This window comes from Thamnophis sirtalis, unplaced genomic scaffold (assembly GCF_051295495.1).
Source record: "Thamnophis sirtalis isolate CommonGarterSnake01/CBP01778 unplaced genomic scaffold, rThaSir2_p1.2 scaffold_4, whole genome shotgun sequence".
NCBI classification, from domain to species: Eukaryota; Metazoa; Chordata; class Lepidosauria; order Squamata; family Natricidae; genus Thamnophis; species Thamnophis sirtalis.
The window spans coordinates 132420781-132436520 of NW_028261384.1; the positions used below are offsets into that span (position 1 = coordinate 132420781).

Here is a 15740-nt window from a genome sequence, read left to right on the forward strand (position 1 = left end):
AATGGATATAAACACTTAAGTATTTTTTGTTAACCAATATTAATTATAACAACTAATAATGGAATGATAAAGATAAGGGATACAGTTAATGATATATATAGGTACTACCATAACAAAAGGAATCTGGACACAAATTGTAAACAGTGACTTTGGAAAAAAGGGCTTAGAAACTTTGCCAACTAATCTTTGTTTAGAATATATTATAAAGGTTTAAGGCTATTGGATGATTTTGTAATAATTAATGAAATGCCATCAGGTGGTTGTGTTTTTAACTATGGATTATTTTAGGCAAAAGGACACTAAAACAATCTCAGTCAAATGAGAACTATGCTATGTTGATAGTAAGACTCATTAAGAATCTTAGACATTTGATATGTCTAAGCCCTTCATGGTATTGGACCTGGGTACTTGAGAGACTGCCTGCTGCCAATTACCTCCCAAAGACCATTAGATCCCACAGACTAGGCCTCCTCCGAATTCCATCCGCCGGCCAATGCCGATTGTCGACCACCCGAAGGAGGGACTTCTCTGTGGCTGCTCCGGCCCTCTGGAACGACCTCCCCGTGGAGATCCGGACCCTCACCACCCTTCAGGCTTTCCGCAAAGCCGTTAAAACCTGGCTGTTCCGACCGGCCTGGGGCTGATGAGTTCCCATCCCCACTCGAATTGTGTGGCTGTTGACCACTTTTAAATTGTTCTCTGTAGTTTGTTTGCTTGTCTCTTGCTTTTGTCTGTATTATTCCCTCCCCTTGGTTTGTTAGCCACCCTGAGTCCCTCCGGGAATAGGGCGGCATACAAGTGTAATAAACCTTGAACCTTGAACCTTGATATGAATATAAGAAAGAGAGGCATGAAAGCTAATTGTAACCAATTGACACATTTTCTACAAGATGTAATGTAAGATGATGATTTTGTTTGTGTGTGTTTGTTTAATAAAAATAAACATTTCTTGCAAAAAAAGGCTATGCATGGCCATTTTTTTTTAAAGGGACCATTTTCATGAAAAACAGGCTGTTTTTTTGGAAGTCTGCAGAGTACAAAACCTTTTTTAAAAAATTTGCCTCTTTAAAATCTTGGTGCATCTTATACTCCAGTGCATCTTATACTCCAAAAAATACGGTAGCTGTTGATCTCCATTTTTCTAATCAACTGAGCCATAAAGTGGTGTTCCTATCTAGGCTTCCCCAAAAAGCACAAAGCATATTCCTGGTCCCGACAAAACCCCTTTTATTAAAGGAATGTGAATTCCTCTCATTCACATTCAGCAAAGGCCTGTTATACAGTCTTTCAAAAGTGAATTTATGAGTACAGACCTCATCTAGCTTGGAAAGCTGCCATATAAATATTTTCTAAACAAAATGCAACGAAAGACTTGGCACAGAGTCTCTGAGATTCACGGACTAGATCTTCACACTCCTGAAATGAATGTGTCAGCGTTCCAAGAATCATGTAGAATTAAATTAGAGTCCAAGGCAAAATGATCCTTAAAGTTCCAATTTAATAAAGCAGACATCTTAGCACATCTGTGTAAATCCCAATTCTGGAAATGACATCAGAATGCCACCCAGTTAAAAGTTCATGATCTTGTCCCCACACCCACAATCTATCACATGGTCCAATCTTCTTCTTCCATGCTGGCGTCTCCACCCAGCTGCTTCCGGTCAGGTGTAAAAGTGCGGAGACAAAAGATGACCTTGGTCTTCTATAAAGAATGACAACAATACATTCCACAATCCTACTCCTGTCTATTCCCCCCTCCCATCAACTATACTAATGAAACAGCATAATGAAATAAGAGAAAGTGTGGCAGGCCAAAAATCCTAACAGGAATATAATTGCAGGCCTGACAGAATGAATGAATGAATGAATGAATGAATGAATGAATGAATGAATGAATGAATGAATGAATGAATGAATGGTTCCCTGCAAAAGCCCACTCCCGTTTTGGTCCTCTTTTATTTCCTATGGGAGAGGCATTCACTGTCCACCTGTGGCTTTACTCCCAAATATTTCTGAGCTGCTTTTTTCTTCTGGCATCTCTGCGCATGCACACACTGGGAACAGGCTCCAGCTGTTCCCCTGCCTCACTGCTGCCTGGCTCCGAAGGCAGCCGATAACTGCCAGATGGCCTTGATGCCATCTCTGCCTCCGACACAGAGCACTCGTCAGAGCCTTCCCCAGCCTCCATGACTGTCCCAGGTCCCCCCGCAATCTCCCCACTGTTCGTTTCTGCTGCCAGCTCTGCTGGTGGGCCACAACCAATAGCTCAGAATTCCATCCAGAAAAGAATACATATATTTGGTTATTTGCCATGTTACTTGGTATAATTTTTGTCTTCAGTGTATTTCCAGGCATCTGGAGAGCCGAGGTGGCGCAGTGGTTAAATGCAGCACTGCAGGCTACTTCAGCTGACTGCAGTTCTGCAGTTCGGCTGTTCAAATCTCACCGGCTCAAGGTTGACTCAGCCTTCCATCCTTCCAAGGTGGGTAAAATGAGGACCTGGATTGTTGGGGGCAATATGCTGATTCTGTAAACTGCTTAGAGAGGGCTGAAAGCTCTATGAAGCGGTATATGAGTCTAACTGCTATTGCTATTGCTATCTACTCTGGATTCCAATGCCAGAGTTTCACCAGAGCAGCTTTAATATCCTTGTTTCTAAGCGTGTATATCACAGGGTTCAACAATGGGGTGATGGTGGTGTAGAACATGCTTACCGCACTATCCACAGAGTCCTGAGAACCTAGCCTCATATAATGATAAAACAAAGGGAGGTAGTAAATGCACACCACAGTAAGATGGGCAGTGCATGTGGAGAAGGCTCTCTGCCTTCCTTCACTGCTACTGATCTTCAAAATGGCTGTGAGGATGTAAGCATAGGAGGCTAAGATGAGGAGAAAGCAGGTCATTGTTCCAAAGCTCACATAAACAACGCTCATCAACTCACTAAAACGTACATCAGCACAAGGCAGCTTCAGCATTGCAGGAATGTCACAGAAGACGTAGTCAACATAGTTGTCCTCTCCATAAGGCAAATGAAAGGTGAGAGACGTCAGGAATGCAGAATTGAAGCTGCCTCCAATTAGGGTACCCAAGGAGAGGAAGAGGCAGGCTTTCCAGCTCATGATGCTGGCATAATGGAGCGGTTTACAAATGGCCAAGAAGCGGTCGTAAGCCATCAAGGTGTAAAGGAAACATTCTGCACAGCCAATGAAGTGAAAGAAGAAGAGCTGAGACACACATCCTCCAAAAGAGATGGTTTTTCCACCCGGAGTGAATCCTGCAATCACTTTGGGGACCACCACAGCTGAGAAGGCCATGTCCAGGATGGAGAGATGACACAGGAACCAGTACATGGGCTTGTGCAGTTGAAGGTTGGTGATCACCACCCCGATGATCAAGACATTTCCAGTAAGGGTCAAGATGAAGATAACGGAGAAGAAGAGAAGCAAGGGGAGCTTCAGTTCTTCTGGGTATGGAAATCCTGAGAGGACAAATCTATTTGGTGCTGTTTGATTTGGACACTCCATCAATCTGTTTGTTTCAAAGCATAAAGATTAACTCAAATATTAGCCATCTGTACAGTTAAATTTTACATGAAGTGTCCACAGAGAAACATCCAACACAGTTGTATATTTCACTATTAACAACAATAACTGTAACTAAGAGCCGAGGTGGTGCAGTGGTTAGGGTGCAGTAATGCAGGCCACTTCAGCTGACTGTTATCTGCAGTTCAGCGGTTCTAATCTCACTGGCTCAAGGTTGACTCAGCCTTCCATCCTTCCGAGGTGGGTGAAATGAGGACCCAGACTGTGGGGGCGATATGCTGACTCTGTAAACCGCTTAGAGAGGGCTGAAAGCCCTATGAAGCGGTATATAAGTCTAACTGCTATTGCTATTGCTATTCGGAGTACAGTATGGTGTTTCAAAAAATAGTAATAATCAAGATAAGTATTGATAGCAGTCAGAGAATTTCCTAGCTAAAAATAAGTCCAACAACATTGGTCAAATTATTTTGAAGGATGTCCTCCACTGCATACTTGAGTATGTTATCTGGATCTTGTTGGAAGCTTGTACTTTCTCAGATGAATTTCATATCCATGATAATTTCTCATCTCTGCTATCCTGTTCAGCCAGTTGTAAGAATGAATTGGAAACTATTTGAGCAGTTATTCAAATTCTTGAATTCCTTTTGGGTAATAACTTTGTTGAAGATGTACATATCTGACACTTTTATTTGATTATGAAGAAGATGAGGTAGATAAATTGCCCATCTTCATTTGTGTACCTCAATAGTCATTTCTGCCTTATTAGTTTTGTAAGACATTATAATTCACTTTGACTCTACGGTAAAGGTAAATCTTCCCCTTGCACATATTTGCTAGTCATTCCTGACTCTAGGGCACGACGCTCATCTCCGTTTCAAAGCCAAAGAGCCAGGGCTGTCCGAAGATGTCTCTGTGGTCATGTGGCCGGCATGACTAAACACCAAAGGCACACGGAACACTATTACCTTCCCACCAAAGTAGTCCCTATTTTTCGACTTGCATTTTTACATGCTTTTGAACTGCTAGGTTGGCCGAAGCTGGGACAATTAACGGAAGCTCACTCAGTTATGTGGCGCTAGGGATTCGAACCGCCGAACTGCTGATCTTTCTGATTGATAAATTCAGTGTCTTAGCCACTGAGCCATTTAAAAAGTTTACAATAAATCAAACTGCAAAGGTGAATAAGGATTAAACCAACCACCTTCTCCCCACAAAAATCTCTTTTATTTTAACCATTAAAATACTTTGAGAGTTGACACTAGATCTGATAAGTATATCTCTCTGTGGATCAAAACTTTTTGTCTGCAATTTGATAGTTACAGGACTGAGAAAGAAATCCTTCTTAACTGGAAAATGGTCCTAATATTTCCTCAACATTTTTTTTTAAAAAAAATCTGTTTAAAGAGAGCTGGGTTTATTCTACTTCAGTTCTTTTTTTATATGGATGCTCAAACAGTTATTCTTAATGAAGGACTTGCTATTTAGAGAGACCTCTGGACATTTCCCTACAACGTTTGATGTGGCAACTTGATTTGGAGGTTATGGGATGTGGGGAGAGGACAATAAAATTGTGCAAAATCAACAATAGTAGTGTCATTGGATCGGACAATCATTTCTCTGAACTGGTATAGGTTTTCCTGTCCAAGAAGGGATTGGACTAGAAGACCTCCAAGGTTCCTTCAAACTTCCTATTCTATTCTGTTCTGTTCTAATTCTCTCTTCTCTTCTCTTCTCTTCTCTTCTCTTCTCTTCTCTTCTCTTCTCTTCTCTTCTCTTCTCTTCTCTTCTCTCCTCCCCTCCTTTCCTCTCCTCTCCTCCCCTCCCCTCCTCTCCAAGTTCCCTTCAAACTTTCTATTCTATTCTGTTCTGTTCTAATTTTCTCTTCTCTCCTCTCCTCTCCTCTCCTCCCCTCCCCTCCTCTCCTCTTCTAATTCTAATTCCCTATCCTATCCTATCCTATCCTATCCTATCCTATCCTATCCTATCCTATCCTATCCTATCCTATCCTATCCTATCCTATCCATTTCTTAACAACGCAATTGCCAGTATAGTGAGAACACAGTATCTTCACTTTCGGCGTTGAAGCTGATAGTTTTTTCACAAATACAGGAAATAAAGAAGCAACAGCCAGAAGTGCTTAATTCCCTTCACACACACTCACACAACTGTTTCCCATGATCTTCACTGTCCTTTTGATCTAGGAGGTAAATTGTTTCTATCGGTTTTGCTGTAACTTCATAGATTTCAGTGACAGACCAAACAACAACAAAAATTCAGAGGCTCACAAATCATCTAATAGATAAATCATACGTGATTCATACCGTTTACTTAACATCTCTGATCAGTTTGGCCCTAGTGCAGTTATCTGGAAGACAATCCCAACAGAACTTTTGAATCTCACAGTCATTTAACAAGAAGCCCTCAGCAATTATTTTCTTGATCACTTCAGATAATAACGCCAGTGTTTTTTCTCCTGCATGGAAGATGCTTGGGGGAGTCGTCTCAGAGTAGATCGGTCTCTTCAATTACATTATTGTCATTGCATCTGAAGCAAATTTATTTTCCTCCAGATTGTTGATGTCAATTTCAATTTTCTTTTGCCGAGAGTTGTTTTTAACCTGTTGCATGAAAGCCGGGCAAAGAATTGCCTTCAACTGATGTGTGGTGGAGAACCAGGAAATTCAAATTAATTTTCTTCCCACCTAATTCGAGAGCTCTTGATTTGCACTGAGATGTTCCTTTCCACTTGCCGATCTTGCACAGCTTAAGGGTCCATTAAGAGGACCAAGTGGCATCTGGCATATCAGAATACGATTTTGTCCTGAAAACATCCGTCCATATCTTTTATCTTCTGTGAATCCCAAGCTTCCTCTCGTCTCCTTCCTCAGAGCCAGAACAATTCATCTTTCTCCTGATCACACTCTAGTGAGCCAATTAGAGATAACAGAAATGTCCCTGAGAAAATCACTTGCTAACAAGGCATGAGGTCCAAATTTGCGCTCCGCTAAAATCAAGCAGGCCAGTTAGTCATGACTTCATGCCCAATTCCATTGCTGGTAGGATGAGCAAAAAAATTAATCCTTTGTGAGTCTTTTTTGACCCAAAGGGAATCTATACCTAGAGAACAATTACCGCTTATAACAGTGTAGGCAGTGATGCAATTCAAGTAATTTAACAACTAGGTTTTCTCTAATGACTGGCTGGGAAGGCGCGGCTGGGGGGATCATGTGACTGAGTGGGAGTGGCCAACTCAATGTCACTCATGGCACAGCGGAGTGGCACAGGTGGGCCAAAGCAGCGGTGCCTGAGCGAGAGGGGAACGTTGGCTGATTGGGCAAGGAAGGAGTACCGGACTTTCAGCGCTCATGCGGGGAGCCCAGGAGCTTAGCGGCATCATATTGTATGCCTTAACAGGCCCGCTGGTGGCCTCTGGGGTCTGGATGGTCAGCTGCAGTCAGAGCCCAGCTTGGAGGAGCAGCAGATGAACTTTAGAGTGCACAATCGACCCCTCAAGCTCTGATGCCCAAACCAAGCAAGATGGAAGAGAGCCAGCATGGTGTAGACAGCCTAATGGAGGTGGAAAATGGGGTGTTTCTATTGGGCCTTCTTATTTTTTCTTCTAGCCTCCTTTTGCCAGCATGCACCAGGCAGGCTCAGCGGGCAGTTGAAATCTCTAGATGGGCTTTTATTTTAATCAGTGGGGGAGGAGGAAGGGGCTTGGAATGGTCCGTAGGAAATTGGCCTGTCTTTGCAGCATCTACTGTTTGCCAGTGGGCAGGCAATGAGGAGGAAGTGGCAGCGGTGGCAGGCAAGCAGGCTGGGTTGCAGGTGCCACGTGGTAAGCTGCAGGGAAGGCAGGCAAGTGGGTTGGAGCCTGGGCCACAGGGGCTGCATGGGAGAAAGCAGGGTGAGGAGCAAAGGAAGGTTCACCAGGCAGAGATCAGCGGGACTGTGTAGTTGAGGCAAGTGAGGGAACCAGAGAGCAGCAGCAGCAATGCAGAGAGCATGACACTAGGTGAGCAGCCTAGGTGGACAAGAGTTAATGAGTGACTGGGAGGGAAGGGGCAGGGCCACCCAGTGGTGCAATTAGCCATTTCTCTGAACTGCACGAAAATTTAACAACCAGTTCCTCCAAACCAGCTGAATCCCACTTTTGTGTCTAGTCTAGTGACTGGGAGGGAAGGGACAGGGCCAGCCAGTGGTACAATTAGCCAGTTCTCTGAACTGCACAAAAATTTAACAACCAGTTCCTTCAAACCAGCTGAATCCCACTTTTGTGTCTAGTCTAGTGAAACGAGGATTAGGGGACACATGATAGCAATGTTCCAATACTTGCCACAAAGATGAAAGGGGTCTACTATTTTGAAAAGCACCAGAAGGCAAAGCAAGAACCAATGGATGGAAACTAATCAATGAGAGAAGCAACTAGAAATAAGAGGACATTTCCTAATAGTGAGAACGACAAACCAATGGAATAGTTTGCCTTCAGAAGTTATGGAAGAGACTGGACAACCATTTATATGAAATGGTATTGGGTCTCTTGATCATGCAGCAGATTGGATGAGATGACCTCCAAGGTCTTTTCCAATTCTGTTATTCTATGAAACATATGACATTCAATTACCATTTTGACCCCCAAAATAAGCGGTTGGTCTTATTTTGGGGGAGGTCTTATTATTTTTGAGGTGCAGCAAGCATGGTCATCTCATGGCTGCTGCTGTGTTGCAATATTTTGGGGGAGGGGTTATTTTTGGGGAGGGCTTATTTTAGCGCATGCGCTCAAAAGCCCGATTGGGCTTATTATCCAGGGAGGTCTTATTTTGGGGGAAACAGGGTAGTTATGTATTCTCTTCCCTCTTACTGCATATAATTTTAAAAATGGTTAGCAACTTTCCTTTCTACACCCATTGTATGCCTTTATCTGTTGGAGATTTGTATCCATGTAGTAAGAGAATTTAGCCTAAATAGTCTATTTTAATAGTCCATTTTATGAGCCACGGTGGCACAGTGGTTAGAGTGCAGTACTGCAGGCTACTTCTGCGAACTGCCAGCTGCCTACAACTTGGTAATTCGAATCGCACCCGGCTCAAGGTTGACTTGGCCTTCCATCCTTCTGAGGTGGGTAAAATGAGGACCCAGATTGTTGGGGGGCAATATGCCTACTCTGTAAATCATTTAGAGAGGGCTGTAAACCACTGTAAAGCAGTATATACCATGTCTCCCCCAAAATAAGACAGGGCCTTATTTTCTTGTGACCTCTGAAATAAGCACTAGGCCTTATTTTCAGGGAGGTGTAATTATTTTTGAGCTGCAGGAGGAGGTGAGCGTGGTCACTTCATGGCTGCTGTTGCGGTGCAATATTTTTGGGGAGGGCTTATTTTCAGGGCAGGGCTTATTTTCAGGGGAGGGCTTATTTTAGCATATGCACTCAAGCGCCTGGTTGGGCTTATTATCCAGGGAGGTCTTAATTTCAGGGAAACATGGTAAGTCTTAGTGCTAGTGCTATTAAATCTGAGTTTCTATCTCTTTTCTACTTGATTAGAGAAAATTGATCTGGTCTTGATCTGGTTAAAGATCTGTTCTTTAACCTCCCATTTTCAAATTAGTCTCTCTAGACTGGGCCAGCAGAGGTGCTGTTATTTCTTTCCTTGGAAACAAATGAAATTCTCACTGCTGTGATCTTGAGGGAGGGAAAAGAATAAAAGGGAAAGAGGTGGTGACAAGCACACTAGCAATAAATTAGCTTGTTGTAACCCTCTATCAGAACTATGGGAAGATCCAGAACTGCTAAGCAGCTACCTGAGTCAGAAGAAGAGTCCAAATCTTAAACCCACCAAGGATTTAGCTAAGTGTCACTGCTATATTGTCTTCTGATTAGATGTTCTCTGGTAGGCCAGTATTAAAAACAGACTTCTCTGAACTCATGGTCATGAGAAGGAAGGTTGGTGCTTTCAACTAGACATTGATGAAGTGAAACTTCTACAAATGTGTAAGAAACTGAAGAGAGTCCTGTAACGGACAAGCTTTTAAATTCTCCTTTTTGCACCAAATAGAGAGGTAAGTTGCTAGGTTATTAGAAACATAGAATTCTTGATCTGGAATGTTTCTTTAAGATCCTGGAACCTGATCTTCTGCTCCAGGCAGGAATCCAAATAAAGTCAACCTGTTTTGCTTCTGCTTAAACACCTCTAGGGAAAGATATCTGTATCTCTATCTACCTATATCACCTACACTATATCATCTCAATCCCTATTTCTATCTCTATCTCTCTATAGCTATCTCTATATTTATATCAATATCATCATCTATATCTATCTATCCATCCATCCTGTATTTGTATCTGTATCTGTAACCTCTTCTCTTCCCTTCTCTTCTCTCCACCATCTTTCCTTCTTTCTTTCTTTCTTTCTTTCTTTCTTTCTTTCTTTCTTTCTTTCTTTCTTTCTTTCTTTCTTTCTATCTATCTATCTATCTATCTATCTATCTATCTATCTATCTATCTATCTATCTATCTATCCATCCATCCATCCATCCATCCATCCATCCACCCACCCACCCACCCACCCACCCACCCACCCACCCACCCACCCACCCACCCACCCACCCACCCACCCACCCACCCACCCACCCACCCACCCACCCATCTATCTATCTATCTATCTATCTATCTATCTATCTATCTATCTATCTATCTATCTATCTATCTATCTATCCATCCTGTATCTGTATCTGTATCTGTATCTGTATCTGTATCTGTATCTCTCTCTCTCTCTCTTTCTCTCTCTCTCATCTATCGATCTATCTGTCTATCTAGTATAACAACTGATGTATTTTTGTCCCTTTCTTTTGCAGATGAATCATTCACATCATCAGGTTAGTACCCTATCTCACTTGCCCATATGGAGTGCGAAAATCACACAAAGGTTTACCATTTTGTCATTGTTGGGTTTCCTTACCCCCATGACCTCCAGTATCTTTTGTTTGTCTTCTTTCTACTTATCTACCTAATGACCTTCTTAGGAAACCTCCTCATCCTCTTGGCAGTGGCCTTTGAACCCAAGCTGCACAAGCCCATGTATTGGTTCCTTTGCCATCTATCCCTCTTGGACATGACCGTATCCTCTGTGGTGGTACCCAAGGTAGGTAGTGGCTGGATTCCTAGAAGGGGGCGGCATTATCTCTTTTGGTGGCTGTGTGACCCAGCTGTTCTTCTTCCACTTTCTGGGATGCACTGAATGCTTTCTTTACACTGTGATGGCTTACGACCGCTTCCTGGCCATCTGCAAGCCACTCCACTATGGCAACATCATGAACCACAAAGCTTGCCTCTGGCTCTCCTTGGGAACCTTGTTTGGTGGCTCTGTACACTCGATGATACAAACCACCCTCACCTTCCACTTGCCCTACAGCCGTGGCAATCAAGTGGCTTACATCTTCTGTGACATCCCAGCTGTCTTGAAGTTAGCCTGTGCTGACACCGCACTCAATGAGACAGCCACCTTCGTAGACATTGGTTTCTTGGCCATGACTTGCTTCCTCCTTATCATTGCCTCCTACATCTACATCATCTCGGCTATTCTCAGGATTCGTAATGCTGAAGGACGACGAAGGGCATTCTCCACTTGTGCTGCCCACCTCACAGTTGTGGTGACTTATTATGTTCCCCTGGTGTTCATCTATCTCCGTCCAGGGTCCCAAGACCCACTGGATGGAGTGGTAGCAGTCTTCTACACCACAATTACGCCACTCCTCAATCCCATCATATATACCCTTAGGAACAAAGAGATGAAAAATGCATTAAAAAAACTCTGCCTATGCCATTTGCTGACACCCACTTGATTGCTTCACCCTTTTTCACCTCATAGAATCATTTAATTATTTTGTGTGATCACTGTTTTTATTTCTATTTTTTTGGCAGATTTTTAAAATTATTTTCCCCTTCTACAACACTTTACAGTCATTACATCAACAATGTTATGTCATCATACCTGTACATGTATATAATATTTCACTTCTATATTTACACACTTTATACACAGTTCTCTATATATTTATATATATTGCTTTTTGGCTTAATTAATTATGTTCCTGTTTTGCAGCCATTTGTACCAATTGTTCCAAATTTCATAATATTCTGACTCTTCTTTATCTTTTAATTTCAGTGTTAATTTGTCCATCTCTGCACAATCCAAAGTTTTCTTTTATCACTAATTCGTCCGAGGGGGTATTATTTTGTTTCCAGCATTGGGCAAATGCTATTCTAGCTGTAGTTAGCAGATGTGTTAATATGTACTTAATTTTCTTTGTATATTTCCCTTTGATTATTCCCAGTAGAAAGGTTTTGGGTTTGTATTTTATCTGTTCTCCTATAATTTCTTGCACCCATTTCCAAATTTTTGTCCAATATTTTTGTGTTTCCGGGCAGGTCCACCATATGTGATAATAGGTCCCTTGTACATTTAATTATTTTATTGGATCAACAAGGGTCAAGACAAAGCAGCCCAAGTTCAAGGGTCATTCATAGATTACTTGAGGATGAAGAAATGTTTAGGAGAACTAAACAATTCCTTATAATTTGGTGGTGGGGGGGAAGAAATTGGGGAACTGTGGCATTAAGAAAGGAACATAAGGGACTAAAAGTTTGTTGAGACTTTTCAGATTCTTAGTCATCCAAGTCATGGTTGTCCCAAAAGGACAACCTTTTTCAGGAGGGCAACTGGACTTTCTTGTTTTTTGCTTTGAAGACATTTCACTTCTCATCCAAGAAGCTTCTTCAGCTCTGACAGGATAGTGTGGAATGGAAGGTTTTATACAGAGACTATATTTATATAGACTTTTAGCTACACAATTTGGGATGAACATCCTTGGAATGGTGTATGAGTAGGAATAGATTTCCAGAGGAAACATTGCATACTACAGGAATCAGGAGCATTTCTCAGGTGACCCTGAGGACAGAGATAAACCTCCAAGTGCTTCTATGATACACTAAAAGGATGCAAATGACCAGCTGTCTGCAAGGAGTATACATCCTTCCATTCCCCACTATCCTGTCGGAGCTGAATAAGCTTTATGAATGGTACCATGTCCAAGAATCTTACAAAACACATCAAGAAATTGAAGCTTCTTGCAATAACACCAGTGGAACTCCCAAAAAAAATTATGCTACTAAGAACATCATATATTTTAAGAAGATACTTGGTTGATACCTAGGACGCTGGCAACAACCCTTATCAACCATTAGCACCAGTCAATGGCATTTGTGACACATCTTTAAATGTTCAGTTGACTGAGTTTCATGTTTAATGAATAAAAGAAATAATAATAGTAACAATAACAATCGGTCTAGAGTAGAGTTATTTTGCATTGAGTTGGCCACAGAGAGTTGTTCCATAGTGAGTTGGCTGTGGTGAGTTGTCCTATATCAGGGGTGTCAAATACAAGGCCCGTGGGCTGTATCTGGCCCATGGGGCCATCCGGGAAAATGTAAGGGGCCAGCCCACGTTGCTATGGCCTGGTCTACCTGTGTTGCTTTGGCTTACTCTATCCCCATTGTTTTGCCCTGGTCTATCCAATATGAAGAGGAAACATCAGGCCAGCGTGGCTTCAGTCCAGTCTACATGCCAGCAGTTTGGAGAGTGGTATCAGGCTGGCCACGCCCACCCACTCAGCCATGCCCACTGACTGGTGTCAAGGTGGCCACACCCACCCAGTTGGCTACATCCAGCCAGGTAGCCACACATGCCCTGTTGTTGGGTTCAACAACAGCCCTGATGCAGCCCTCAATGAACCCCCTGTCCTAGACCCACTGATCATGATGTTGTGTGATGCTTCACAGCAGTGCAGTGCTTCTGCATGGCCAAAACTTTGCCAGTAGAGATGGTCTGAAAACCCTTAAAATTCTAATCCCAGATTTTGGATGAATTCTTTAAGTAAGCCCAGGGGTTGTGATACTAAATACATACCTACTTCCCTGGCTCAGCTGATAAGGAGGAGAACCTTGTGGCTTAGTGGTTAACACAATTGCTTAATATGTAATACAGCATAGGTTCAAATCCCAGTAAGGGTATGGCTAGCTGATGAGAGCTAAATAGCTTGAAATAGATCTATACTAGTCTCCCTTTATTTATTTATTTATCAGCACAAATGCAACACACACACACACACACACACACACACACACACACACACACACATATATATATATATAGTGTCACAATCCCTGGTAAGCCCCAATTATGGGAGGAAGCTAACTGCTTCCATCATCTGTCAATTGGCTCGTCACAAGAGTCCCTCACGACAGAAACCCAATATTTTTACTGTTGCCTTTGTTATATTTGTGTTTTTTTATTTGTGCTGATAAATAAATAAATAAATAAATAAATAAATAAATAAATAAATAAATAAATAAATAAATAAATTATATATACATATATATACATATATATACATATATACATATATACATATATATATATATACATATACACACACACACACACACACACACAGATATATATATATATATATATATATATATATATATATATATATATATATATATATATATATATATATATATATATATATATATATATATATATATATATATATATATATATATATATATATATATATATATATATATATATATATATATATATATATATATATATATATATATATATATATATATATATATATATATATATATATATATATATATATATATATATATATTCCCCTAGGATTGAAGGTTACGAAGAGACAAACAGATAAGAGAGGTTTAAGTGGAACTACACTTTAAGCTCCAGGGCTCCAGTTTCAAGATTTAGTCTCTTAGCCAATGGGAATTAATCAAAACGGCATCTAGCTATGTAATATAACCCTGGAGGGACACCAAAAGTTATATTTCTTTTTGTTGAAGCAATCCTTAGTGAGAATCGGAACACTGCTTTGGCTTTTCCCAGTTGTGCCCAGATGTAAGAAAGAGCCTTCCACCCCCAAAAAAATGAAATTTGCGATCTCCTACTTCCCTTTTGGGTTGCTGTAGCTCTAGAGAATTGGACTGTGAGAGTTTTAGAGCATAAAAAGTCACAAACTGCATCACTTAAACATGACGACTAGATACAATATTGAGAGACTGCTTTAGGTAAGGCAAGAATATCTGAATATAAACTTGTGGTTTCAAGGGGAACACGTAAATCTGGGAAGCTGGTTTGAGATTATAGTCAAACGTGAGGTTAGGAGAGGGTGCGAGGTGAGTCAGTCAGAGAGTGAAAATGCTCGCAATGTTTTCTGCAACAACATCTAAACTGCAGAGCTGTGGCCCCTTTAGAAGTTGGTGTTTCCCTGATGGATGAAGCCATTGGTGCTCCTTCCATTTGAAATATGATTGCAGTAAAAACCCCACCATCAAGTGCTGCTAAATTGTGGAAAAGATGGAACAGACAATGCACAAATCAACATTTCTCTGTAAGTTTTGCCTCTCATATTATTCCATCCCATCAGCGTTTTGGTAGCCTATAGTGTAACATCAGTTTCCCAGGAAGGAGGGAGCACATTTCAAGGAGGGAGGTGAGATAACAAACAGCACAATCCAGAGATGAAGAGAACAAGATTTGGGATAATCCCTCCCTAGAATCTCCAGGGCATATCCATTCGAGTGGTATAATAGTAAAGGTTTAATCTGGCAAGATTCTGTCTGTAGGGTCTAAGCCAGGGGTAGTAAACCTTTTTATACCTACCGCCCACTTTTGTATCTCTGTTAGTAGTAAAATTTTCTAACCGCCCACTGCTCCCACAGTAATGGTGATTTATAAAGTAGGGAAGTAACTTTATAAAATTTATAAAACAGAGTTACAGCAAACCCCTACCGCCCACCATGAAAGCTGGAACGCCCATTAGTGGGCGGTAGGGACCAGGTTGACTACCACTGGTCTAAGCAAATTAAAAAACTGAACTTTAGCTGGATTATTCTATATCTTTCTTGTGCTGGGCCCAACAAGCAGCCCCTTTCCAAAGAGGATAGAAAGGAAGGCTTTTTCTGGTGTTTCATTTATTGCAGTTTTGTGTTGCATTTTAAGCATTCAGTGTTGGTTTTGCGATGACTGTGCACTTTAAGATGGATATACGGGAGGTTGCATTAAATTCTAAATCTATATCATCCATCTCTATCTCCATCTCCATCTTTATCTG

The 15740-nt window shown here is 41.4% G+C and overlaps 2 protein-coding genes across 2 annotated transcripts; one reads left to right on the forward strand and one right to left on the reverse strand.

The window, feature by feature from the left end:
• Positions 1–2600: 2600 nt before the first annotated feature.
• On the reverse strand, positions 2601–3527 carry LOC148046684 (olfactory receptor 10G6-like). The gene has a single exon (XM_087712091.1). The coding sequence runs from the start codon at positions 3525–3527 to the stop codon at positions 2601–2603; it is 927 nt and encodes a 308-aa protein (XP_087568217.1).
• A 6917-nt stretch (positions 3528–10444) lies between these two features.
• Positions 10445–11384, forward strand: LOC148046685 (olfactory receptor 10G6-like). The gene is given in 2 exon segments (XM_087714887.1): positions 10445–10717; positions 10719–11384. Coding segments are annotated over 2 exon segments (939 nt in total).
• The last annotated feature ends 4356 nt before the right edge of the window (positions 11385–15740 follow it).